The following is a 26,898-nucleotide window of genomic DNA, read 5'->3' on the forward strand; positions in this document are numbered from 1 at the left end:
CTTCCCCTCTGGTACGTCAACTGTGCATTCCGAATCTTCGGCACCATCCAGCAGCCCACGTTTCCATGCGTTGGATGTTACAGCTCTTCCTGGCCAGACTTTATTGCCTTCTGCAGAGAGGAACCCTACTGGAACTTCTGGTGGTGTGGGTGCTCCTTGGACAGTGCTCACCATGAGTGCAATTTCTTTTAGCACTTGGTTTTGCCTCCATGTGCACTGTCCTTGGCTTACCGCCGCTTTGCATCAGTTGAGGACATGTTCCACTGTTTGTTTGCCATGGCAGAGTGGGCACACAGGGTCATCTGCTTTCCCCTTGAAGCTGATTTCCTGCTCAGAGAAGTGGCTAGGGGCGCCTCTCTGAAGGAAGCTAGGAATCCCAGAAGAGTGCCCCTCTGGGACTTGTTCCTGGTGCTGGATTTCATTCGAAAACAGCCCTTTGAGCCATTGGGGACTATTCCTTTTGACCTGCTCACTCTCAAGACCACTTTCCTTCTGTTGCTGGCCACGGGCCGTCGTAGAAGTGAGATTCATGGTCTTAGTGGTATGCCACAAGATCTAGCATTCCACAGAGATGGTTCCATCACTCTTCGTTTCCTTCCAGAGTTTCTGGCTAAGAACCAAGACCCCGAGGTCCCTTCCCCCTCTCTGAGGGTCAGACCTTTGTCTGATATTCTTGCCCAAGATGATGAAGATAGGCATCTCTGCCCCGTTTGGTGTTTTCACTGTTAGCCGCGCGAAATTTGGCCAAACAAGAGCAAACCATAGGCCTAGTTTGCATCAGTTTGACTTGGTACAGTATATGACACCAAATTTGCATTCAAGGGAAGGAGGTCGTACACATCTGAGGATGAAGCTGATCCTCAGATGGGCCACGTCCCACATGTCGCTCCAGCTGAGGCTCCTTTGGAGTGCATTTTCCCATGTAGAAAGTACACAGCTGTGGTATATTCTCAGCTTGGTATTGGTGCTGTACTGGGGGGACGGGTGGGGGGTCTCGACACATTGTTCAGCATTCTGAAGGTGTTTCTAGCCTTGCTGAGACGGCTCTTGATGTCATTGACAACTCCTCCATTGAGTCTGACAGCGCTGCCCTGATACACAGATCCTTTGGTTGTGGGTAGATCTGTTCGGTTTACTTGGACTGATGAAGGGTTTGGTACATTCAGTGTATTCTGGCTGATTTTCTTCTTCTTCCTTTATTTTATTTCTTGAATCAGATAGTGGTAGATCATTTAAGACAGAAAGAAATAGGTGCTTTGATTGACCCTTGTAGTAGAGACAGAGAGAGTGAAAAATGTGTGCGAGTGTGTCAGTGAACAGTATCAATATCAGTAGCTCAACAAGGCGTAACTGTATTCGGACAAATCCATATCCACTACACCACATCTGCCAAGCAGATGCCTGACCAGCAGCGTAACCCAACATGCTTTGTCAGGCCTTTTCAGTTAGAGTTAGTGTGCATGTGAATCATCAAGTTTTATGAGTAGGTGTGTGTCAGTATGAGAGAGTGTGTGATTGAGTGAATGTGTGTGTTGTGCATACACATGTCACAGTGACAGAGTGAGTGCATGAGAGTGAGTGCATGCTTGGGTGAGTGCCTGAATGAGTGAGAGTGTGATTGAATGCTTGTGGGAGCGAGTGCCTATGTAATTGAATGGTTGTGGGAGTGACTGACTAATTGAGTGCGTGTGTGAGTGTGAGTGCCTGAGTGAGTGTGCAAGTGCCTGAGCGAGTGAGTTTATACCTGAATGAGAGTGAGTGAGCGTCTGTGTGGTATCAGGCAAATCCAGTTCATTTGGAAAAATTATGATCAGCTGATCGGATGTGTTCTCCCACTCAGTGCTGAGTGATGGTCCATCACAGTGGTTCACCACTTGTTTGTCTGATCAAGGATGACTTTAAAAAAATATATAAAAAGCTGCCAATTGAGTTAGATTCTGCAAAAATGAATATTCATATCCGAAAACTAGAAATGTTTCTCTCCCACAATAATAGTGGAAGTTGGCCTCTGTATACCAGAAAAGTATTCAAATGCGCATGCATACAGGGAGTTCTGACAAACTGACAAATTCTGGACCATAAGTCAAGAAGATGTGTTGGTGAAGGTGGTCATTCCTGGACACTGTGCAAGAAGCGATGAGGACTTTGCACAAATCTTTCACCGAATACGATTAAGTGGCCTCCTATATCAATTTAAAGATTCAAAGAAATTTAATCCTTTTGCCCCTTTTGGGGTGTGGAGGATACAACAACAATACATACTCATCGAATCACAACTTCAGTCCAACAATGTCTCCAAAACATGCAAAAATGCTCACATGCACACACCAACACACACACACGCTAATAATAATGATTTGCAACAAAACAAATCAAACTTAAACATACTGACAAGTATGTTTTAGATCTGATTTTTTTAAAGTTACAAACCCTTTCCGAGTTTTATGAATTTACTTAAATTGTGTTTTCTTCCCAGCACTGAATAAATTGCACAAACCCAACATTGACATGTGATTTATATTTATGTGGTATCAATCTATTTCCAATTACAGTATTTTTAGGACATTCTAAAAAAATTTTTTTTAAATCATCCCCAACAGTTCCCATATCACATTCCTTGCAAATTCTGCTTCCTATTTCTTTTGGTGTATCTGATATCAATGTACACAGTAAAAGACACAAGCCCAGCACTGTAAACGATATGGTATGTCCGTTGTGTAGATCTGCAAAAGAAGATGAAGTCCATTTCGTATTATGTTGTCCTGTATTAGATGACTTGAGACAAATATATATTCCGTTGAGATATTATAGCAGACCAAGTAAGTTTCGGTTAGTATTACTTCTGTCTTCTACAAATGATAACGTTTTTTCGAATCTTGCCATATTTATCTATAAGTCATTAAAACGATGGAGTTTCATGATTGGTTAATAGAGAACAGAGCTTTGAGCGTACACATTGTAAGATTATTTTCTTATGCAAATCTATTCTTAGAAAATATGTAATCACCCCTTCAAATGGGGCCATGGCCTTATTGAATAAACTTTCGTTTCCTTTCGTTTCTTCCTATTTCGATCTGCGTCATCACAAACCATCCATGCAGTTCACATCCTGATAATCAAAGGGAGTGGCTGCAATGCTGTTTACCAACAGAACAATCACCTGGGCAAATGTAGATAGAGTAAGACATACACAGAGTGTAAAACACAATAGTCTTTCTGTGCCTTGAATCATATTTTGAAATATCATGTTTTAGATGAGTGAGAACTGTCTTTGTAAATTCTCCACAGTATTTTCAGATTGATGTCCAACTACTTGGCAGAATTTCGCTGCTCCTGGCAGATGTATGCATCAATGTAACTTCCAAAGTAAGCAGGAGAAGCTACTATTTGAATAAAAATAAAAAGATCAATGAATGCTGTTAATCAGTACGGCATCATGTCAGATAATTGTGTTGAGTTTTGTGAATAAGAAATAGCATGTAACAGTAAATTGACTGCAGAAACAATTTTTGCTTCTTCACAATCTTTCCTGCCTTTCATTGAAGTGCATTGTCATAATTATAATGTACGGAAAAGATTTGTTCCTATCCTCAAGCCAAATTTGGTGTTGACAGTATTTTCAGAGAAAACGAATGTGTGTGTGTGTGTGTATGTGTGTGTGTGAGAGAGAGAGAGAGAAAGAGAGAGAGAGAGAGAGAGAGTGTGTGCGCACAGACAACCAAAATAGGACTATTACATGAATCACTGTGTTATACAAGTGATCCAAAAATGCTCAAGTCAGAGTCTGAAAAAAAAAGTATCTAAGTCACATGTAGATAGGGGAAAATGGGTCAACATTTTTTTTGATGGTATATTTATATATCTATAAATATATATCTACTTATATCTTTTTTACAAATATTATTCTACACATCTTTGTGCAAGATTGTGCATTTAGTGCAAATAAACACACGCACACACACACACACACATAAATGCACACAATTTATAGCAGAGACATATCTTTGATGTTTATTACAGACAATCCCCTCGACCAACACAAATATTTCATGGGGCATTCACCAACTCAATGGAGACCAAAGGAGGAAAACAGTAACAGTTCTTTCTGTTGTCAATGAAGAGACGTTTTTCATGGACAGTCATAACAACAGAAATCCTCTGAGTTATGAGCATTCCACTGAGCTGTGCCTGTGTCACTGTATCACATGGTCTGAGTGTAACATAGTCTGTGTGTCACGTTGTGTGTCATGTTGTCTGTGTGTCACGTTGTGTGTCATGTTGTCTGTGTGTCATGTTGGGTGTCACAGTGTCTGTGTGTCACGTTGTGGCGAACAGGTAGAGCACACCTTTCAGGAAGTCCACCACTTCCTGACCTCCCAGCTTGGATTCCCCGTACACACGGTCCACGAAGGAGATGGGCACCTGTAGCAAGTTCACACACACACACACACACACACACAGGTGTTTTGAGAATAGCACCTTCACTCTACAATACTAAAACACATTGCAGTTTCAAATGTGTTGTTTTTGAGAACAGCACTTCCTTATACACATCACAATTTCACATGTGTTGTTTTGAGAATAGCACTTCCTCATACACATCACAATTTCACATGTTGTTTTGAGAACAGCACTTCTACTTCACAATACTTACCCGCATCAGCACGTGTTTTCTTTGTTTTTCTTCCCATTCAGTTGAAAGCAATAAATTGTGGTAATTCTGGGCTTATTCCCTTAAACAGGAACGTAAACAAGACTACAATCACCAGCATCTGCGACAGGACATCACACATAATTCTCCCACAAAAGTACAGCTGGTGAATTATTGAGTTGTACACACATGGAACAATACTGATCTTCTTTCAATTTAAAGGCTTTATTAATTTAGCACACAGAAATAATATCCCCGTAAAGTTTACTACTCATGACTGTTCACTTTTCATGCCTTAATAAACAACATTTGAACTTGAAGTTGAAACTGAGCAAGTTTTTTTTTTTCACATGTACATCAAAATAACGTATTTTCGCAGACATGGCAGAGCAGACTCAAGGTTAACAAAATAAAACAAACAAAAAGCAACAAAAAAAGCTCAACGAATAAAAATACAGTATTTCTTCAACACACATTTCAAAACAAAAATAATCAGTATTGGATCATATTTTCCAAAAACAACACAAAAAAAAAAAAAAAAAAAAAAAGAGAAGAAAGAGACAGAAATCTCGAAAGAAAAGAATCTCACTTCAGTTTTACACACTTTTGCACTCTTCATCAACACATAAAAAATAGGCCAGCCCAGTTCCGTAAACATACCTCTCCTATAGAGAAGTTGAACTGGCGAGCTCGCACCATCATCTCCATCTGAAAGACGTATCCCTTGGACACGCACGAGTCGATCAGCCGCTGTAGAACCTCTTTGCGGTACAGCCGGAAACTTCCAGTCAGGTCGGACACGCCCGGTCGCAGCAATACCTGGGTGATGAAATTAGCTACTCGGCTGCAACAGCAATAATGACTTCTTTCAGTCATCTGCAGACACTTTGTGAGAGAAGAATACCAACTTGTATTTCAAATGTTGTGGTAGCCCAGAGGTAAGGCCTCCACCTAGGAAGCAAGAGAATCTCACACTTGCCAGTATTTCCTCCCCATCCACTAGACCTTGAGTGGTGGTCTGGACACTAGTCATTGGGATGAAACGATAAAAGTTGAGGTCCCATTTGTAGCATGCACTTAGCGCATGTAAAAGAACCCATGGCAACAAAAGGGTTGTCTCTTACAAAATTCTGCAGGAAAGTCCACTTTGAAAGGAAGACAAAACGTATGTGCAAGCAGAAAAAACAGAAAGGTTGGCGCTGCACTGTGGTGATGGACAACCCCTGGAGAAAGCACCCTGAATTTCATACACAGAAATATGTTGCGACAAAATGTAACACACTGCAATGCAGTACAATGACCTTTTGTTACAACAGATTTCTCTGTGTGAAATTTAGACTGCAATTCAATGGCAGAATGTGTCGCCACAGTACAGTGTAAACCTCAGCTTATCATCTCATCCAAAAAGACTAGCACTCAGACCTCCACTCAAGGCCCAGTGGAGGGGGGAGTAACAATCCCTATCCATATAAGGGACTTGAACCTGTGGACACTCGCTTCCTAACTGGGCACATTACCACTCAGCCACCGCTCCACTTAACTTCCTTTTCCTCTGGTGCTCAGGCATCGGGGGGGGTTGCGGGATTTCTCTGTGTGTGGATTTGTTCCTTGGATATGTTCATTCTTTGGTTTGAGCTGCCTAGAAATAGTCTGAGACAGAGGAACTGATATTTTGAGGATTGTGGGATTTCTCCATGCGAGTGTGGATTTGTTTCTTTGATACATTCATTCTTTGGTTTGAGCTGGCTGGAGGCAGAGGAGTTGACCTTGTTCTGCCTTTGTGGGCTGTATCTCATGTTCACTTGTATTTACCAGTGTGCTTATCCATGCTACATGTGACCGTTCTAAAACATGATGTTGAGGCAGCCATATTCTGTTTTTGGGGGTGTCGGTGAGCCACCAAACCCTGACATGGATCATGGGACCTTTAACATGCGTCTTTGATCTTCAATATATGTATTTATTTATCTATATCAGAAACATGATGGGAACTGAAGCACCAGGTCTGCACATGGGCTGGACCGGGAGACAGAAGAAAAAAATCTAAACCTTTAACTCATGCAGCCCTGAACCTAAGCAACGCCCTGGCATCAAAAACTGGTTTCATTAAAATGGTGTAGACATTCTCACATATGCACAAACCTCAAACAAAGGGAACTTCTAGTGTATCCAGCTGTGTCTCCATGTGTCACTTTGGAGGAAAAACCCAGTCAATTTCAGTGTGCTTTCTTCGTTTTTTTTGCATCAGTATGGCAGGGGAACCTCTGTGGCCCTAGGGTTGAATGGGTTTACCCACTATATCCTGACACAGGGATCCAACCCAGGAACCTCAGACTGAAAGTCTGACACTAACCACTCAACTATTGTGTCTGTCAGAAGCAGATCTGTTTACAGACTGCAGGTGAAGACCTGGAGGCACCATGGCAGAACTGATTAAGCATTGGACTTCTGAACCAATCATCAGGGTTCAAGGCCCTGTCTTGGCATGGTTTATGTCCCTGGGAAAGGCACTGTACTAAGATTCTCCTCACTCCACTCAGGTGTGACTGGGTACCTGACCACTCAGGGAAGGTTAAAACGGCAGAAGGAGGGGATTGTGCCCCAGCCTTCCTAAGCCAAGCCCTGAACGCAGTGGGTATTAATTCACTGCCCTGATGGCCACAAAAGGCTGTGGGACCTTTAACCCTTTTTAAGCTGAAGACTTACCTGACGCATTTGCGTTTCAAGTCCCAGCCAAACACACCACCGTTTCCCGAGTAACGAGTGCCGGTCACCACATCGTAGTTTCCTTCTTCCTGCTTTCTGTGACAATCACATGCACGCAGTGTGGAGACTGCAGGTGTAACGGTATTAGGGATGTAAAGATTTTACAGGACAGAACAAGCACACAGCATGAAGACTGCAATGTAACCGTACTACGGTTGCAAAGTTTTACAGGACATAACATGCACACAGTGTAAAGGTCACAGATATATACTATAGCTGTCATCATGGATGTAAAAGTTTTAGAAGGCAAAACAAGTCATAGTGTAAAGACCACAGGTGTAATAGTGTGATGGATGTTTTTTTTTTTTTCTGGACAAAATGTCACAGTGTAAAGACAGATGTAATGGTATGATGGACGGTAAGTTTTTACAGGACACAACATGTCACAGTGTAAAGACAGATGTAATGGTATGATGGACGGTAAGTTTTTACAGGACACAACATGTCACAGTGTAAAGACAGATGTAATGGTATGATGGACGTAAAGTTTTTTACAGGACACAACATGTCGCAGTGTAAAGACAGATGTAATGGTATGATGGACGTAAAGTTTTTTACAGGACACAACATGTCACAGTGTAAAGACCACAGGTGTAAGGGTATGATGGATGTAATTTTTTTTATTACAGGACACAACATGTAACAATGTAAAGACCACAGGTGTAATAATATTATGGACATACAATTTTTACAGGACATAACATCAACAGAGTATAAACCATAGATGTAACACTGACATGGACATATGGTTTTCACATGACACAACTTGCCACAGTCAATTACAAACAACTTTTTCAGTTCAGGTTCCTGAACCTTAATAAACATACTCCACGAACTTACCTATAACCCACACGCATATACACACACATATATGCACACACATACACAGACATAAACATACATGATACACAAAACACACATAAACACACACACACACACATACATGCACACACACAGAACACATACACACGGAGGAATAAATGGATACTTACTTTATAAACTCAGGAATAAACTTGGGCTGAAAGAAAAACAATTATAACATTGACAAATTTTCAAACATTCTGGTCTCCTTTCGCATTTTTTCTCCTCTCACTTTTTTCTCTATAACTCCCTTCAAAATGTTTGATGTTTCATGTCATATGGATTTCTGTTTTTGCTTTATTTGTTAAGACCAAACCTGTTGTCCACTTTCAATATAAAGAAGAAGCATTTCTATGAAAGAAACATTTGCCCGTGTTATTTTTAAGCACGTGCGCATACACACATATACGCTGCCACACCATGTAAAAAAAAAACACACACACACTCGCCACACACACCAAAACACATACACTACATTGACATGTGCATGTATACAAACCACACAAAACTCTCTCATACACACATAAGCATATGGACAAATACATAGTCACATCCTCTCTCTTCCTAAAACACACGCACACACACACATGAACATACACACACACACACACCTCATGAAGACACACACACACACACACAAACAAATAAACGCAAAACCTCACATGATGTGACATGTCAGCGTCCATGATGATGATGAAGTTCCCTGTGGCGTGTTTGATGCCATGAACATACGCTGTGCCTGTAATGAAAAAACAAAAACAAAAAAAACACCAAAAAATCCAAAGGTCAGTGCTCTTTCTCCTGTCTTGGCCCAGTGGTCTAGAACAAACTGCCGGTCTTGGTCTGTCACAGTCAGTTCAAGTCTCTCAAGAACCAACTCTTCCATTCTGCATGTTGATTAACAATTATGCTTCTTGGGCTTCGGCTGGTTATATGTGTGCGTGTGCTGGTGTGTTTCCACAAAAAGTAAGCAAGTATTCTTGTGCATGCACAAGCTTGTGCATGTATGGTGTACTTGATGCACATATGTTTATATATATATACATACACATGAATGACTTACAGACTGAAAAAGATATCTGCAAAATTGCATTCAAAGTTCATGCATCATTCAAATGCTGTATATCATGTAAAATTTTCAGATTTCTCAGTAAAAGAATTTCTATAATGCTAAGTAATTCAACATTCAATTCTAAGAACTGAAACAAATCAGCGCCTGAAATCATATACATGGTAAGCATGTTAAAAAGAAAAAGTAAAAAAAACCAACCACATACACAGATCTAAATTCATGCATGCACATACAAGCACCCATAAAAACACAAAACCCTGTCTTTTTATTTACAAACATTCTTAACTAGAACAAATCCCACCCACTCAGCATTTCCTTTCTGTGTTTGTGTGTGTGTGTGTGTGTGTGTGTGTGTGAGTGAGTGAGCAAGTGTGTGTGTGTGTGTGTGTGTGTGTGTGTGTGTGTGTGTGTGTTAGGGCACTAATTGACTGTTTATTATTATATCATTATCAAGACTTTTCTATTTCTTCACTTCCTCACTCTGTGCCTTCTCTCAGAAAATATCCTATAAGCAATGAACGCACCCAGTCCCAGCTTTTTGCCCCGTGGTCTCAGCACCTGTAACAAAAACAGCAGTGCTGAAAGTAAGTTTGTGCATGCTTCATTTTGTTTGTCATCTGAACACACACACACACACATACACAAACACACATGTGCACACACACACACAGATAAATGTACCCATGCACTTGGATACATGTATACATGCACACACACACAACACACACAACACACACAGACACACACACTCACAGATGCACATATACACACAAATACACAGATGCACTATAAATGAACACACACACACACACACACACACACACACACACACACACCAAATGATCAGCCTTGTCGAAAACCAGCTTGGTTGACAGGGATTACTTTGTGCTTTTCACAGTAATGTACCAACCTATTTAGTATAATTTTTTCGATGAGTTTGCATGTGTGGGATCCTAAAGCAATTGGTCGGTAGCAGTGTTTGTCTGTTTTGGGTTTTCCATGTTTGTGCATTGGGGCAATGATTGATTGCTTCCAAATGAGCAGAATTTTACCTTCACTCCAGCATTTCTGAAATATCAAGTGAAGAAAATGTATATCATATTCGGTGGTTAATGTCACAACATTTCATTTGAAATTCCATCCAACCCAACAGATGTTTTCTTGTTACTGAGATTAAAAATGAATTCTTTGACTTCCTGAAGTGTGATTGAACAATTTAAGTAATGGTCAGTTATGGTGCTGGAGTCCTTCTATATTTCATTATCTTCTTGGTTTTCTCTGTACTTTCTTTGTTTCTCTGTTAGTCCACTGGTACTTCTATTTTTAGCAAACATTTGAGAAAAAGGCTTCAGCCTTCTCCAAACTTGAAGGTAGATCTGAATTTGTTTTAAGTCTTTCCCAGACCTTTTGTATATCTTTATAGTTTGAAACTTCGTTCTTACAAAAGGACGACCAGTATTCCCTTTTTGCTTGTGCACTGACAAGCAACAATTTGCAAGATGGAAAAATATTCTAGCAACATTTTTGAATGTCAAAAAGGCTTATGAACAAGTATGGTATAGTCGACTTCTCTACAAGATAAAACAGTTAGTGTAACTGGTCATATGTACAATTATATCAAGGACTTTTTATCGAACAGACAAATAGAAATGAGTAGGAAACACATATTCAAGCTCGCGACCGCTTAAAATGGGCTTGCCTCAAGAATCAGTTATTGCACCTATGTTGTTTAACATATTGATAGCAGATCTACCGAAAACATTATCAAAAGAAACAATGTTATCGCAGTCTGCTGGTGATATCTGTTTGTGGATGAAGGTGAAGACGAAACGCAATACTCAAACCATTCTAAGAAAGTTTACCAGCACGAAATTGATAAAATTAGCATATTCATGACAGAAAATGGACTAACCCTATCATTAGAGAAATGAACATTATGCTTTTTAATTCAGGATATGATCCCTAAAAACTCCCTGTGTTCACTCTAGATGGTATTGTCATAAATTATACACATACTGTCAAATTTCTGGGAGTTCATCTAACATCCAAACTTACATGGAAGCATAACATTGAGTATATAATAAACAAACAGGATGTCTAAGCGCTCATATCTTTGTCAACCGCTCTTGTACGTTCAGAGTTGACATATGCTCAGGAGGCGTTCTTCAGTGCACCACAATACCTATTAAAAAAGTTACAATGTATAGATTGCAAAGCCTATAAACTCACTCTTGGAGTCCCATCACACACATCAGTCTTAGGGACTTACAGAGAAATGGGTGTATTACCCTTTGATGAACACAGAAAAGTATCTGCCACAAAATTTGTTTTAAGAAGCTCAGTGTATGATAATTTCTCCAAAAATGAAGTACACTTAAAATCAGATAATGATTTTGCAAAAAGGGCCAGAACAATTCAGTCCCTAAAGCCTATCAATACATTTACTGAAGACATCATCAATCCAGTCTCTAAAGCCTATCAATGCATTTACTGAAGGTATCGTCAACAATCCAGTCCCTAAAGCCTATCAATACATTTACTGAAGATATCGTCATCAATTCAGTCCCTAAAGCCTATCAATACATTTACTGAAGATATCATCATCAATTCAGTTCCTAAAGCCTATCAATACATTTACTGAAGATATCGTCATCAATTCAGTCCCTAAAGCCTATCAATACATTTACTGAAGATATCGTCATCAATTCTGTCCCTAAAGCCTATCAATATATTTACTGAAGATATCGTCATCAATCCAGTCCCTAAAGCCTATCAATACATTTAGTGAAGATATCGCCATCAATCCAGTCCCTAAAGCCTATCAATACATTTACTGAAGATATCGTCATCAATTCAGTCCCTAAAGCCTATCAATACATTTACTGAAGATATCATCATCAATTCAGTTCCTAAAGCCTATCAATACATTTACTGAAGATATCGTCATCAATTCAGTCCCTAAACCCTATCAATACATTTACTGAAGATATCGTCATCAATTCTGTCCCTAAAGCCTATCAATACATTTACTGAAGATATCGTCATCAATCCAGTCCCTAAAGCCTATCAATACATTTAGTGAAGATATCGCCATCAATCCAGTCCCTAAAGCCTATCAATACATTTAGTGAAGATATCGTCATCAATTCAGTCCCTAAAGCCTATCAATACATTTACTGAAGATATCGTCATCAATTCAGTCCCTAAAGCCTATCAATACTTTTACTGAAGACATCATCAGTCCAGTCTCTAAAGCCTATCAATACATTTACTGAAGATATCGTCATCAATCCAGTCCCTAAAGCCTATCAATACATTTACTGAAGATATCGTCATCAATTCAGTCCCTAAAGCCTATCAATACATTTACTGAAGACATCATCAATCCAGTCCCTAAAACCTATCAATACATTTATTGAAGATATTGTCATCGATTCAGAAGCTGATTTTAAAAACATTGCAGTTAAACTCTCATTCTCAACCATACCATCCTGGGAACTGAGAAAACCAAACTTTGATATGGACTACACAAATCCGCAACAAAAAAATGATTCACCGAATATACTAAAGAGCTATGCTCTCATATGGAAAATGAATATAGAAATTATCTTAAAATCTATATAGATGGTTCGGTTCTTGATGATGGCAGAGCCGGAGCAGCTTTTGTGATACTGGAATTGAACCGTGAGAAAATGTACCACCTGGGCAAATATCTTTCTATTTTTTCTGCTGAGCTTGTCACCATACTTATGGCCATAAACTACATTCTGGATTTTCATAAAAAGGATAGTCAAATCCTACTTTGTGTAGATTCAAAATAGGCGTTAAATGCACTTAGATCTGCAAATCAAAAATCACGCCTTGCGATGATCACAGAAACAAAACACACTGTATATCAATTATTGATCAAAGGCATCCATGTAACTTTCATTTGGGTGCCTTCTCACTGTAGAATTTTTGCAGATGAGAGGGCAGATCAGGCTGCCAGAAAGGCAGCGCGAAACAGCGAAGGCTCAATCCTCCTCAGGATTCCATTAGATTTACAAGAATGTTATAGGTGTATAGAAAAAGTGTCAAGTGATCGACATAAACATAGGCTGAAACTGAAAGATTTAGACTGCCAGTATTACTGTCACTGTATGAAGACAGTTAAACTTACACTTACAGCAAGCAACCCCTAGGCTTTCTTAAATGATTTATCTGTCTCCCAGTCAAGACCAGTTGGAAGTTTAATTCATCGATTCCATTTGAACGCCATTCGAACTAAATTTTGCAAAAATATACAGTGTCTGTGCGGAAAAGAAGTCATTGTCTACCACATACTTGTCTGGTGTCCAAAAACAAGACAACTGTTCTTTCGAAAACTAGCCAACCAGTTTCCACCAAACACATATTTGTCCTTAGGAGATGTTTTGAATAATTATTCATTACTTCAAAAAAATTCTGAATGTTTGATTCAAAGTCCAGTTGGAATCTACCATTGACTGATCGTGTTTTTGTTATCATTAGCATGCTTTTTTACTGTCATGTAGATGTTTAACTCATGGTTGCAATACATGTTATAAATCACTGTTAGTCACTACAGTCCTTCGTAGCTCTTCATTTTCCACCACTCACTGTAGTCATCCCACCACCCCTTCTCATGTACCCCACGCCTCATCTCCTATGCGCACACACTTTTTTTTTTTCTTTTTTTGGTTACCGTCTAATATCACTAAACAGTGAAAAGACGTTAAACCAAACTAAACACACGTACACACACACACACACACATCAATCACAAATTACACATACTGAATTTATTTAGTTTTTCAATTGTTACACATGAAAATATAATAAACAAATACACACTATTCGGTCTTTTCCATAAATGCGCTGTAGCTCTTCAGCAACTTCCAGTGTTCCGTCAGGACTGCCATCATCAATGATGATGATTTCAAAGTCAATCCCACTGTAAAATAATACAAATAAAATAAAAAAAATTCTTAAATGACAATACAAATAACATTTTTAGTCACAATTTTTAATATTATGATTACCATTCTAAATCAAATTTTATAAAAACAAACAAAAAGCCCAATAATCATGCTAATGACAAGCACTTTTTTTCATTAAAAAAACCCCAACGTTTCCTTGCATTGAGGTTGGAAAGTGAAGTGAGAGGCATGCACATTCTCATCACATACCTTCCAAAGTTCTGTGTGTGTGTGTATGTGTGTGTGTGCGCGCGCGCGCACGGCACTTTAAGGATCAGGATCTGTACGTCGCAGAGGGCAATATGGCCATCGTTGCAATGGAACTTGGGAAAGTGCATGAAAAAAACCAAAAAAAAAGCAAAAAACAAAAAAACTACAACTTCTGCTACTGTTATTGATGGGAAACAGTAGCTGGCATGGGTCTTTTGATGGCCGCCTTGAATGCTGCGGTCTTCCCTGCGCTCACAACTCCTTCCTCCAGCTGATTCCATTCCGCTATTGTTTTCACAAAGAATGAGTTCTTTAGCTGGTCTGTCCTGCAGAATGGAATGATATAGCCTTTGCTGTTGTTGAAAGTTCTTCTTTCTACTATATTGTCTATATCATAGTCTTTATAAGATTAGGCTTGGATCTTCTGCTGGTCTTGCTTGCAGGTGTCAAGAACTTTCCTGGTGGTAAGACCGGTATTTGGTTGTCAAACAATCCTAAACATTGTAGTAAGTCGTATGGCTTTACGACGATCATCTAAAGGTGGTAAATTTGGTTTTGTAGCATTTGCGTCACACAGCCTGGATCCCTTGATCTGTAGTCCCTGGTAATGAATCTGGCGGCCTGGCGTTGGACTCTCTCAAGCCTTTCGATGTCCTTTTTGAGGTGGGGGTCCCAGACTGCTGCTCCATACACAGCTTTGAACGAACAAGTGAGATATATGCCATTTAACAGCTTTCTGGGGGGCAATTCCTCAGGTTCGGTCTGAGAAAGCTGAGTGAGCAGCTGGCTCTTTTGCAGATGTTTGTAATGTGGCCAGTCCTTTTCAGGTCATTTGAGATCTGTACTCCCAGATATGGGTTTTGTTGAACTTGCTGCAGTACGACTCCATTTAGTCTGTAAAAGTATGGAGATTTTCCTTTGCTGGATAGAATGTCGTATTTCTGTGCATTAAATCGCATTCCCCAGTCTTTTGCCCATACTTCCAGATTATCCAGGTCTTCCTGTAGGGTGATATGGTCTTGGAAGGAGTGGATTTCTCCGTACAGGAGGCAGTCACCTGCAAAAAGGCGTACTGTTAATTTTGTGGATTGTGGCTGGTTGTTTACATAGCACAGGAAGAGTAAAGGACCCAGTACTGTACCTTGGGGAACACCTGATATCACCTCTGTTTCCTCAGATTGTTCTCCCTCCAGGATCACTCTCATTTTACTCTGGGTCAGGAAGTTCTTGATCCATGTATGGATGGGTTCTCTGATCCCGTAGTGATTCAGCTTGTGTATCAGTCTGTCATGTGGTACAGTGTCGAACGCCTTACTGAAATCCAGGATTACCATGTCTGTCTGGATGTTTGCATCATGCGATTTGATAAGATCATGCATGGTAGTGATCAACTGGGTTTCACACGAGTAGCCTCTCCTAAACCTGTGGTTACGGACTGTCAGTATGTTGTATTTTTCGAGGTGTCTATGGAGGTGGCAGCAGATAATGTGTTCTAGCAGTTTGCACGCTACCAAGGTCAAGGACACTGGTCAGTAGTTTTCTGCTCCATTCCTGTTGCCTTTCTTGAACATGCTTGAAATGTTTGCTGACAGCCAGTCTATGGGGAGGACTCCAGTGGTTATCGACTGTTTGAATATAATAGTGAGTGACGGGGCAATGGTGTCCACGCAAGTTATCAGGACTCTGGATGGGACTCCATCTGGGCTACAGGCCTTGGAGGGGTTTAAGTTCTTTTGGAGTTTTACAATTCCCTCTGTTGTAATGTCGAGATCTTCAATGCTGGGTTGAGCTAGGCCCTCCATTGGGGGAGATGGTTTCCCATCATCTTGGGGGAATACAGACTTGAACTGGTCAAGAAGGATGTTTGCATTGGAGTAGCTGTTGCTATACTGGGTGTTTCCTTTTTTCAGGACTGCTACACCTGTGTTGTCTTGGCGTCTGCCTTCAGCCCAACACTTGGCTTATATCACAGATTGACATAAGTTTTACAAGTTTTACATTTGGGCCAACAGCAAAGTGAGAGCTGTATTATCAATGGTTTCTCCAGTCAATGGGAAATCATTTACAGCTTAGTCTTTTGTGAAGGACTATGACTCTCAAACTTGGAGGCAAAATTGCACTGGCTCTTAGTGCTGCAGCCTTGTTGGCCTTTGGGAACCATCCCAACGCCAACTGCCCTAAAACCCTCTTGGCCACAAACTGGTGTCATCCGATGAAACCAAGACAGTCATCAAGGCACAGCAAAGAATAAAGTGGCGCCTCCAGCACCTCAAATATAACCCTGAAGACAGATACCATTTGCTGGAACGACGGGAACAGGTCAAGATCTTCCACCTGAGGACTGGACATAACCGCCTGCTCCACCACATGCACACAAAATTTGGCATTGGACAGAGTGGAGAATGCCCTTGTGATGAGGGACCAATGACAACCGACCACATCCTTCAAGACTGTATGATGCATGCTGCATCCAGGAGGAAGTACTGGCCAACACCAACAGCAGTGGAAGCCAAGCTGTACGGCACCCTGGAGGAGCTGCAACAGATGGCAGCCTTCATTGAGGACACTGGGCTGCTCATATAACGGGAGGCGAATGAGGAAGAAGAAGAAGAAACCCTCTTGGCCGAGAGAGTGGGGATGTAACTTGGGCAAGACACTCTCCACTATAATCAAATTCTAGCCCAACACCAGTTGCCTCCTCTGCTGTTCTGATGGTCGTAGTCAGACACGACTCTCTTTCTGAAGGAAGCGATAGTTGGACCAGATATTTGATTTCTTGGCTTTCCTGTAGGCCCTCTTTTTCTGTCTAAGTATTCTCTTGACCTTCCTATCTATACATGGTAAGATGCTGCTTCATTGACCCAACTTTGAAGGGATATATTTGTCTGTAGCTGGTAGGGTTTTCTTTTTGAACTCTACCCAGAGATCATTTGTATCAGACCTTGTTTCCTGCATGGACTTCAGTTCAGTCTCTAGTTGACTTAGGTTGGCACTCAGGTCATTCCAATTAGCCTTGGAGTACGTGTAGTGTTTCCTGGGTTTCTCCTTTATCCTTTGGGGTTGTGTGTCCAGGTCAGTCACTACTGCTTTGTGGTCTGAGAGTCCTGGGATGGTTTTGGAAAATACCAGGTCAATGGTCTTGTCTAATCTTGTGGGTTCCTCATGGAAATGTCCAATAGTCACTGCTGTCTGTGGTGATCCTGGGCACCGGCAGATACTGCTGAGTTACTCCAGTCAATGTCTGGGCAGTTGAAATCTCCTACTAAGAGGATCTGTTTTTGCCTGTCAGTCCCAGAAATCTTTTGTAGTGTGTGGTCCAGTTCATCAAGGTCAGTGGATGATCGATGGGGCATGTAGAAACAACTGGCTGATTGGTCTTTGTTTTTCTTAAGGTCAATTTCAGGTAGCTTGGTTGACGCAAGACTTTTGTGTACAAGGATGAACATTCCTCGCCCGAGCGAGCCTCGATCTTTACGGTAGGCTGCGTGATTATCAGGAAAGACCTCGCTTGAATGAACAGTTGGCTGTAACCATGATTCTGTTCTGAATATGACATCTGGTTTGCCATACTTGATCAATGCCATCAGTTCTGTTCTCTTTTTGACAATGCTTTGGCGATTAATGTTTAAGATGCGTAGATTTTGTTTCTTTCGTCCTAAGTCCCTGGTACTACCGTTTTCTCTTTGGGATGAATATTCTGTTGGGTTCTGTATATCAATTGTTATTCATTTCTTGACATGCTGAGGCCTGATTAAGGGATGTTTCACTGGCCTTGCCTTCGGTTGTGTTGCCTTTAGGGCTGCTTGCTTTAAGTGGGCTAAATCTATGATGGGATGAAGTGAAAGAGTCAATGCTATATTCCCTATGATCAGCTTAGGGCGAGTAAAAGTTTGTAGAGTTCAGCGAGATGCTGTGGAATGTGAATGTATCACAGTTAATACTGTCACATTTGTGGCAAATCCACTTTATGTGTTGTGGCAATCCACTTTGTGTGTGTGTGTGTGTGTGTGTGTGTGTGTGCGCGCGCGCGCGCTTCTGGTTCCAACCCAACTGCCAGCTGGTGACACTACGTGATGTGGTGTGGGCATTGCTGGGAGGATCTCGTTTACCAACAAGCGATGATTTCGTCTGCTTACCGAACGTCAGCTATCTGGTTATTCTTCTTCCACTAAACGACCAACATCAGTATGCTGATGAAAATTGTAAGTTTTGTAAACAGTTAACTAAATACCTTTCCGTGAAATATTTCACAATCAGCCACACGATGAATGGGAGGTTTTCTCGCTCCTCATATGTTGGCAAAAGTACGGAATACTTGTTCGGCGCCATCTTTGTAATGCTGTTATATTTGATTTGGGTTAAAAGTTGTCCAGAAACAAAATATGGATAAAAAATTTCTGTCGCTCTTTAAAAGTTTATATGTGATATGGATTACGACTGATTATTCTGGACGTCTTTCTATACACGTATGCAGTTCCGTTCACAACTAATTTGTACTGTCGATGTATTTAGTCATGCAATGTGATATCACTATTCGGCACAATTTTATACCATTTGCTCCCATTCCAGAAGACGGTAGATAACTCTAGGAAAGTCTCTTTTCCTGAATGAAAAATGGCTGAAAATACATTTGTTTGTACGACAGGTAAGACGTTTAGATTCTGGATTCAGATGATACAGCATTACATATGTTCCAAGAAGTTATTTCAATTTATAATTTTTTTTATATATAAACCTGTACAACTGTAAGAGCACTGAATCACATCTACAGCTGAATTTCCGAATGTCCACGTGTGTCTGTCACTGTGTTCAGTTTCGTTTTAGGTTCAGGTTCAGACTGCTGCCCTTTTTTTCTTTTTCTGTTTCTGTTATGTATTTTGCACAGTACTTTGTTATATCCCCTTACCTCTTCCTCCCCAACCATCTTCTTGAGATGAATGTGGCTTGGACTGGAGCAGCAGATGGGTTGTGTATTTCCTCGTCACAGTGCCATCTTCACACATTGAGGAGGAAGGTGGGAGGATGATGAAGACGCTTATCTGCCAGTACACTGACCTTGAGGGTTTGGGTTCAAATCCAGGTCTCACACCTTCTCCCAAGTTTGACTAAAAAATAAAACTGAGCATCCAGTGTGATGAATTATAAAAAATTACTTTATTGCTCAGACCTGAGGAACTGCACTGGCAACTCCAAGTCCAGTTTATATATTGTTAGACTGGGACACTAAAAAGCCATGATGCCTATGAAACATCCCAAGAACTGAACTGAACAGAACTGACCTGACCTGACCTAGTATTTGGGTGAGACGATAAACTGAGGTACTGTGTGCAACACAGACTATGTGCAGTGACAAAGAATCCATGGCAGGAAAATGTTGTCCTCAAGCAAAATTCTGTAGAAGAATTCCACTCTGATATGTACATAAAATATATGTATGCACTCAAGGGTTGCTTGACCACAACATCTAAGATCTGTTGGTCATTATAAATCACAAATTAAGAAACTTGGACAGTCACATGAGATGTGTTTGCAGGTTCTTGATCTTGTACTGTTTCTTATTTCTTAGTTTTATAAATCTTGAAGTTTAAACACATTTCAACACACAGTTTCTTTGTTAAAACTTGTGTAATGTGGTTTAGTGTTCATGTATATTATTTAGTCCATATTATGTGGTTCAGTGTTGATGCATATTAATATTATATTTGTTTTTGCAAGCATTTACCAAAAGATATGCATGCTCGTTGATATTACACATGTATTTTAATAATCATGTCTGATTCTTAAAAGTTAAATCATGTTTTGAATCATTTTATTTAATCATTATGATTACTATTATTTCGTATTTGTATTCATATTTCTCTTTATTACAACAGATTTCTCTGTGTGAAATTCGGGCTGCTCTCCCCAGGGAGAGCACGTCGCTATACTACAGTACCACCTCTTTTTTTTGTTGTATTTTTTCCTGCGTGCAGTTTTATTTGTTTTTCTTATCGCAGTGGATTTTTCTACAGAATTTTGCCAGGAACAACCCTTTTGTTGCTGTGGGTTCTTTTATGTGCGCTAAGTGCATGCTGCACACGGGACCTCGGTTTATCGTCTCATCCGAAAGACTAGCGTCCAGACCACCACTCAGGGTCTAGTGGAGGGGGAGAAAATATTGGCTGCTGAGCCATGATTCAAACCAGTGCGCTCAGATTCTCTCGCTTCCTAGGCGGATGCATTACCTCTAGGCCATCACTCCACGTGATATATATATTGATATATATTGAATTATTGATATTGTTATCATTAAAGATTACTAGACCATTTTCCTTTTTCTTTCTTGTGCAGATCAGCTTTATTCTGGTCCACCTCAGGCAGTACAACAACATGGGGGTGAACTTGGAATAAAGGTAAATGTTTTTGCTCTGTGTGTGTGTGTGTCACTGTGTGTGTTTGTGTGTGTGTGTGTGTCAGTGTGTGTGTGTCACTGTGTGTGTTTGTGAGTGTGTACTTAAAACATCACAGTCTATGTGGTTCATGGTGGACAGGGGAGGAGGAAGCTTGTGTATTTGAATAAAAGTCATGTTTGCATAGTGTAAAATGTGTTACTGAAATCAGCCATAATGAAGAAATGAGTCATACGTTTTTGGCAGACCCATGGCGCTAGCAACAGGAACATGGTGCAGTCTTTCTTGAAGCGCCACCTGCCAGCCAACCGACTGCAGGCCAAGGAAGACAACATCAGCTTCAGTGTAGTGCCTCTCGTCAACCCAGTCCGCAGGAAGAGGTTCAACCACTCGCGGCTCAAGAGGAAGAAGCTGACCAACAGGGAACGCAAGGAAACAAAACCGTTTAAAATTCCCAAAGACAATCAGAGGTTTGTGGACAAATTGTAGGTTTACTTGACTGATTTTCAAAACTGGACTGATAGTTGATACATTTATGCATTTTGCCAGTTTCATAAGCTGGAATAACTTGCTGTGAATGATGTACAATGTATGCTATCTGTTGTGTCCTTTTGGTCATTCAATCAATCAAACAATCCGTTAGTCAATCACTTTACACATTGTGCAGAAATTTACCTGAAGGCTTGTCATAAGAAGAAAAAAGTTAAAACTTATGCTAAGAAATAGTAATTTAAAGAATTGAAATTTTATTCCAGTCATCAACTTCAAACAGAAGAAAGAAAGGAAAGTTATGTGTGCAAAGATAGAAAAAGAAAAGGGGGTGAAAAAAGAACAAAAAAACGACAACAACTGTACACATCTCAACTAAAGTTACAGAGTAAGAAATTATGAGGAGATTGTGTTTTCTAAGTAAGCGTGTGTTTGATGTGTTTATGCATGTGTCATTGTGTGTTTGAACATATGGTAACAATAAACATGCCTGTGAATTGTTACAATGTATGTCACAGGTTTGTGCATTGCATGAACTGGAAAGAATAATAACAGTGACATGATGTGTTTTGTTTTACAGTTACAGAGTAATAATTATGACATGATGTGTTTTGCCTTACAGTCACAGAATAATAAGGACATGAGTTTCGCTTTACAGCTACAGAATGATAACGATGACATGATGTGTTTTGTTTTACAGTTACAGAATGATAATGATGACATGGTGAGTTTTGCTTTACAGTTAAAGAATGATAACGATGACATGATGTGTTTTGTTTTACAGTTACAGAATGATAATGATGACATGATGAGTTTTGCATTACAGTTACAGAATAATAACGATAACATGTGTTTTGCTTTACAGTTACAGAATAATAACGATGACGTGATGTGTTTTGCTTTACAGTTACAGAATAATAATGACGTGATGTGTTTTGCTTTACAGTTACAGAATAATAACGATGACGTGATGTGTTTTGCTTTACAGTTACAGAATGATAATAATGACGTGATGTGTTTTGCATTACAGTTACAGAATAATAACGATGATGTGATGTGTTTTGCTTTACAGTTACAGAATGATAATAATGACGTGATGTGTTTTGCATTACAGTTACAGAATAATAACGATGATGTGATGTGTTTTGATTTACAGTTACAGAATAACAAGGATGATGTGATGTGTTTTGCTTTACAGTTACAGAATAACGAGGACATGAAGTGATTTGCTTTACAGTTACAGAATGATAATGAGGACATGACATGATGAGTTTTACTTTACAGTTACATAATGGTAATGATGACAATGTCATGATGTTTTTTGCTCTACAGTTACAGTCAGCAGCTGGTTCTGCATGAAGCGTGGAAGCAGTACATGGAGGAGCTGATTCCAAGCAGCAGGTCAGACTTCCAAGTCCATCTCACTCTCTGTGACCAGCTTCAGATCCACTCTGTTTCTGTGTCCCCAGTCTGGGCCTTCCACTCTGAATGAGCTCCCTCTTTCCCTTTGTCAAATCTCTGAACTCAGCTCTTACAAGTCTGGCCTTATAACCAAAACATCTCCTCCATTTTCTCCTCTCTTCCAAGTCTACAGTTTCTCTAGCTTTCTGTTGATGTGTATTTTTTAGTTTTATCTGTCATTTACACTGAATAAGAGCTATGCATGCATGTGAATGACTGGTGTGATTTGTCTCTGTATAGGATTCAGTCCCAAATAAATAATTTATTAACATTATCAATAACTTTTGTGCCAGATTGGTTGGTGTCTCTGGCTGAAATTAGTGGCTGTTTAGCATGGTTCACATGGGAATGTTGTCCACACACTGTGATCACACTAACAGCTGTCCCAGCAAGGTCTCTCCATTCTGCGCATGATAGAATCTTTTACCTTCCCAAATTCAGCAGAGAGAAACACGTTTGGACAGCTTTTAGTTCTTCAACTGTACAAACCTGGAATTCACTGTCTTTGTCAGTCTGTCACAATCGACTCACACACATCCTTTACAGCAACTCTAAAAACATTCGTTTTCAGCCATTCTCTATATGTAGTTAAGGCACTTCTTTCCGTGTATGTATTCCATGGATCCACATCTATTTCTTCCATGTGTGTGTGTCTGTCTGTGTGTGTGTGTGTGTGTGTGTGATTTTGTCTATGTGTCTGACATTTATTGTAAATGCTTAAAAAGGTTAAAAAGTGCTTTTAATTACACATACTTAACCATGACCCACTAGAAAGTTTCCTATATATATGTGTGTATATTGTTATTATTTATATGTTTCCATCTGTATTCTGCTTACGTTTCAACAGAGGACCGACGTATATTTTTTACTGTGTCATTTTGGGATGTTTGGAGGGTGCTCTTCATTCGTTGTCTTCGTGCAGCTTTATGGAAACAGTGGTTCGTGGAAGCCATTTTACACTCTGTAACAAACATGTTAAAAACTGCATGATGTAACAGGCTAAACAAGGCTGATACATGCCATAGACTTAAGTTTCTGTGCTCAGTTTAGTTGCAGTCCATACAGCCTGTATGGAGCAGACAAAGTGATTTTTTGTCTTCTCTTTTCTGAATGTATTATAACAGGGCACGGTTATTTCGGTTATGTATCTAATAACTGTTTGTATGTAACAGACTGAACAGCCGTATGCTTTGTGTGTGTGTGTGACAGACTGAACAGCCACATGCTGTGTGTGTAACAGACTGAACAGCCACATACTGTGTATGTAACAGACTGAACAGCCACATACTGTGTGTGCAACAGACTGAACAGCCACATGCTGTGTGTGTGTGTGACAGACTGAACAGCCACATACTGTGTGTGTAACAGACTGAACAGCCACATACTGTGTGTGTGACAGACTGAACAGCCACTTGGTGTGTGTGACAGATTGAACAGCCATATGGTGTGTGTGTGACAGATTGAACAGCACATGGTGTGTGTGACAGACTGAACAGCCACAATGTGTGTGTGACAGACTGAACAGCCACAATGTGTGTGTGTGACAGATTGAACAGCCATATGGTGTGTGTGACAGACTGAACAGCACATGGTGTGTGTGACAGACTGAACAGCCACAATGTGTGTGTGACAGACTGAACAGCCACATGGTGTGTGTGTGACAGACTGAACAGCCACATGGTGTGTGTGACAGACTGAACAGCCACATGGTGTGTGTGTGACAGACTGAACAGCCACATGGTGTGTATGACAGACTGAACAGCCACATGGTGTGTGTGTGACAGACTGAACAGCCACATGGTGTGTGTGTGTGTGTGTGTGTGTGACAGATTGAACAGCCATATGGTGTGTGTGTGTGTGTGTGACAGACTGAACAGCCCCGGGGAGATGCAGGCGGCCAGTCAGAAGATCCTGAGGGCGGAGCTACAGGGCAGCATTCTGACGGTGCAGCGCTCCAAGTGCCCGTCCCTCGTGGGTGTCTGGGGTATAGTCCTTCAGGAGACACGACACACCTTTGTCTTCCTCACCCCCCAGGATGCTGTCAAGTGTAAGCTGGAACCTTTCTTTATGTCATGGAAATAAACCATTCTTTTTGTCATGGAAATAAACCTTTGTTTTTGTCATGGAAGTAAGCCTTTCTTTATGTCATGGAAATAAACCTTTCTTTTTGTCATGGAAATAAACCTTTGTTTTTGTCATGGAAATAAACCTTTCTTTATGTCATGGAAGTAAGCCTTCCTTTTTGTCATGGAAATAAACCTTTATGTCATGGAAATAAACCTTTTTATTTGTAAAAAAAAACTTTCTTTATGTCATGGAAATACACCTTTCTTTATGTCATGGAAATAATGAACCTTTCTTTTTGTCATGGAAATAAACCTTTCTTTATGTCATGGAAATAAGCCTTTCTTATGTCATGGAAATAAACCTTTCTTTATGTCATGGAAATAAGCCTTTCTTATGTCATGGAAATAAACCTTTCTTTATGTCATATAAAAGGTGGAGATTTTTCCAATCTCCCAGGTCAACAGATGTGCGGACCTGCTCGTGCCTGAACCCTCAACATGTCTATACTCATGCAGAAGATCAAATACACACGTTAAAGATCCTGTAATCCATGTCAGCGTTTGGTGGGTTATGGAAACAAGAACATACAGGGCATGCAGCGCCCCGAAAACAGTATGACTGCCTACATGGTGGAGGTCATACACGTAAAAGCCCATTCATGTATATGAGTGAACATGAGAGTCGCAGTCCAGAAAAAAAAAAGATGATTTGATTATTTATTAAAAGCTTTAATAAACCTGTCCCTGTTCATAAGGATGAACCAGTCTCTGCCACACACCCCTTCCCCACTCCACGACACACACATACACCTTCCTCGCAAGTTCAGTTCATTTATGGTTAATTAATTAAATGAAATTGAAACGAGGCAGAGAGAGAAAATTGTTTTGACAATGAATGAGCACATTAATTTTTGCTCTTGGTAAGGAGCAAAAATGTTGTGTGAAAGCTGTGGTTATTGTTAGTTAAAAACCTAGGCATTTGTGGTTTTGCTAGTTTGTCGTTCTGCTTTGTTCTGCTTTCCTTCTTTTGTTAACAGAAGTTATTTGTTTTTTTCAGGCGTGCCAAAAGTGAACAGTGTATTCACCATGGAGTGGGGAGGCTGTGTGTTCACCATCCATGGAAACCACTTCAGGGTCAAAGCTGCTGAAAGATCATCTAGAAAATTTAAAGTGAAAAGCACAACGGATTTATAATCCACAGACCTGTGTGCTTTAATCTGTGAGCGAGTGTATGTGTGTGTGTGGGGAGGGGGGGGGATATTTGTGGGTAAGTGTGTATGGATATATATGCATGTGTTTTTGTATGTGGGTATATGTTTGTGTGGGTATGCATCCATGTGTGTATATGTAAGCATGTGAATAATGGTTTATTTTCACTTTGTTCTCCGATTTGCTAAAAAATGTGTGAGGACACTGAAAAACAAAAATAAAGAAGAGATAAAAATAGAAAATGCGGCTGGCGAAAGATTTAAGTGTGTGTGCATGCGTGTGATTCTCATCATAAAATGATGTCTCTTGCGCAACTGATGGTGGTGTTTTGTCTGTCAAATTCCTGCAATCACTTTCTTCAGATATGCCCCCCCCCTCCCCATGTCCTTCCTCCACACTTTTTCCAAAAATCAGGCCATAATCAAAGTGTGAATGAGTACATACATAAAGAATTACTGGTATTTTTCCTACTTCATTTGTTGGCCCACTAACTGGTCTTAGCGACAAAAGCAAGCTTAGCTGCATTGCCACATGTTTGCAAGCTAGTATCATTGGTTGCAGTTTGCTTCATTTGGAAATACAATTGCCTGATTTGTTGACAGATCAGAAAGCTGGGTCAGTGGTTAATAGTGAATTAGCTAGTGTCAGAGTTCAACAGAAAATTCATTTTAAAGTGCAGACATGAACCAGTTGAAATAGCAGATAGGCAGCATACAATCAACTTTCATCCAATTTTCACTCAACAAGC

The 26,898-nt window shown here is 40.2% G+C and overlaps 2 protein-coding genes across 3 annotated transcripts; one reads left to right on the plus strand and one right to left on the minus strand.

The window, feature by feature from the left end:
- Positions 1 to 3,997: 3,997 nt before the first annotated feature.
- LOC143285528 (dolichol-phosphate mannosyltransferase subunit 1-like) lies at positions 3,998 to 18,903 on the minus strand. Its single transcript, XM_076592887.1, has 8 exons — positions 18,768 to 18,903; positions 14,202 to 14,301; positions 9,875 to 9,908; positions 8,941 to 9,017; positions 8,410 to 8,435; positions 7,358 to 7,453; positions 5,312 to 5,495; positions 3,998 to 4,422 (listed from the first exon to the last, which is right to left on the minus strand). Exons 1-8 carry the CDS (start codon positions 18,863 to 18,865, stop codon positions 4,318 to 4,320), a joined length of 720 nt encoding a protein of 239 aa, XP_076449002.1. The 5' UTR covers positions 18,866 to 18,903; the 3' UTR covers positions 3,998 to 4,317.
- Positions 18,904 to 19,119: 216 nt separating this feature from the next.
- LOC143285529 (ribonuclease P protein subunit p29-like) lies at positions 19,120 to 26,378 on the plus strand. Of its 2 annotated transcripts, XM_076592888.1 has the most exons (6): positions 19,120 to 19,181; positions 20,867 to 20,928; positions 21,172 to 21,395; positions 22,747 to 22,815; positions 24,744 to 24,922; positions 25,999 to 26,378. In XM_076592888.1, the coding sequence occupies exons 1-6, from the start codon at positions 19,151 to 19,153 to the stop codon at positions 26,133 to 26,135; spliced, it is 702 nt and encodes a 233-aa protein (XP_076449003.1). In that variant the 5' UTR covers positions 19,120 to 19,150; the 3' UTR covers positions 26,136 to 26,378. The 2 variants fall into 2 exon arrangements, with proteins under 2 accessions (XP_076449003.1, XP_076449004.1); XM_076592889.1 differs by lacking the exon at positions 22,747 to 22,815.
- The last annotated feature ends 520 nt before the right edge of the window (positions 26,379 to 26,898 follow it).

Source organism: Babylonia areolata, chromosome 9 (genome assembly GCF_041734735.1).
Source record: "Babylonia areolata isolate BAREFJ2019XMU chromosome 9, ASM4173473v1, whole genome shotgun sequence".
Lineage (NCBI taxonomy): Eukaryota > Metazoa > Mollusca > Gastropoda > Neogastropoda > Buccinidae > Babylonia > Babylonia areolata.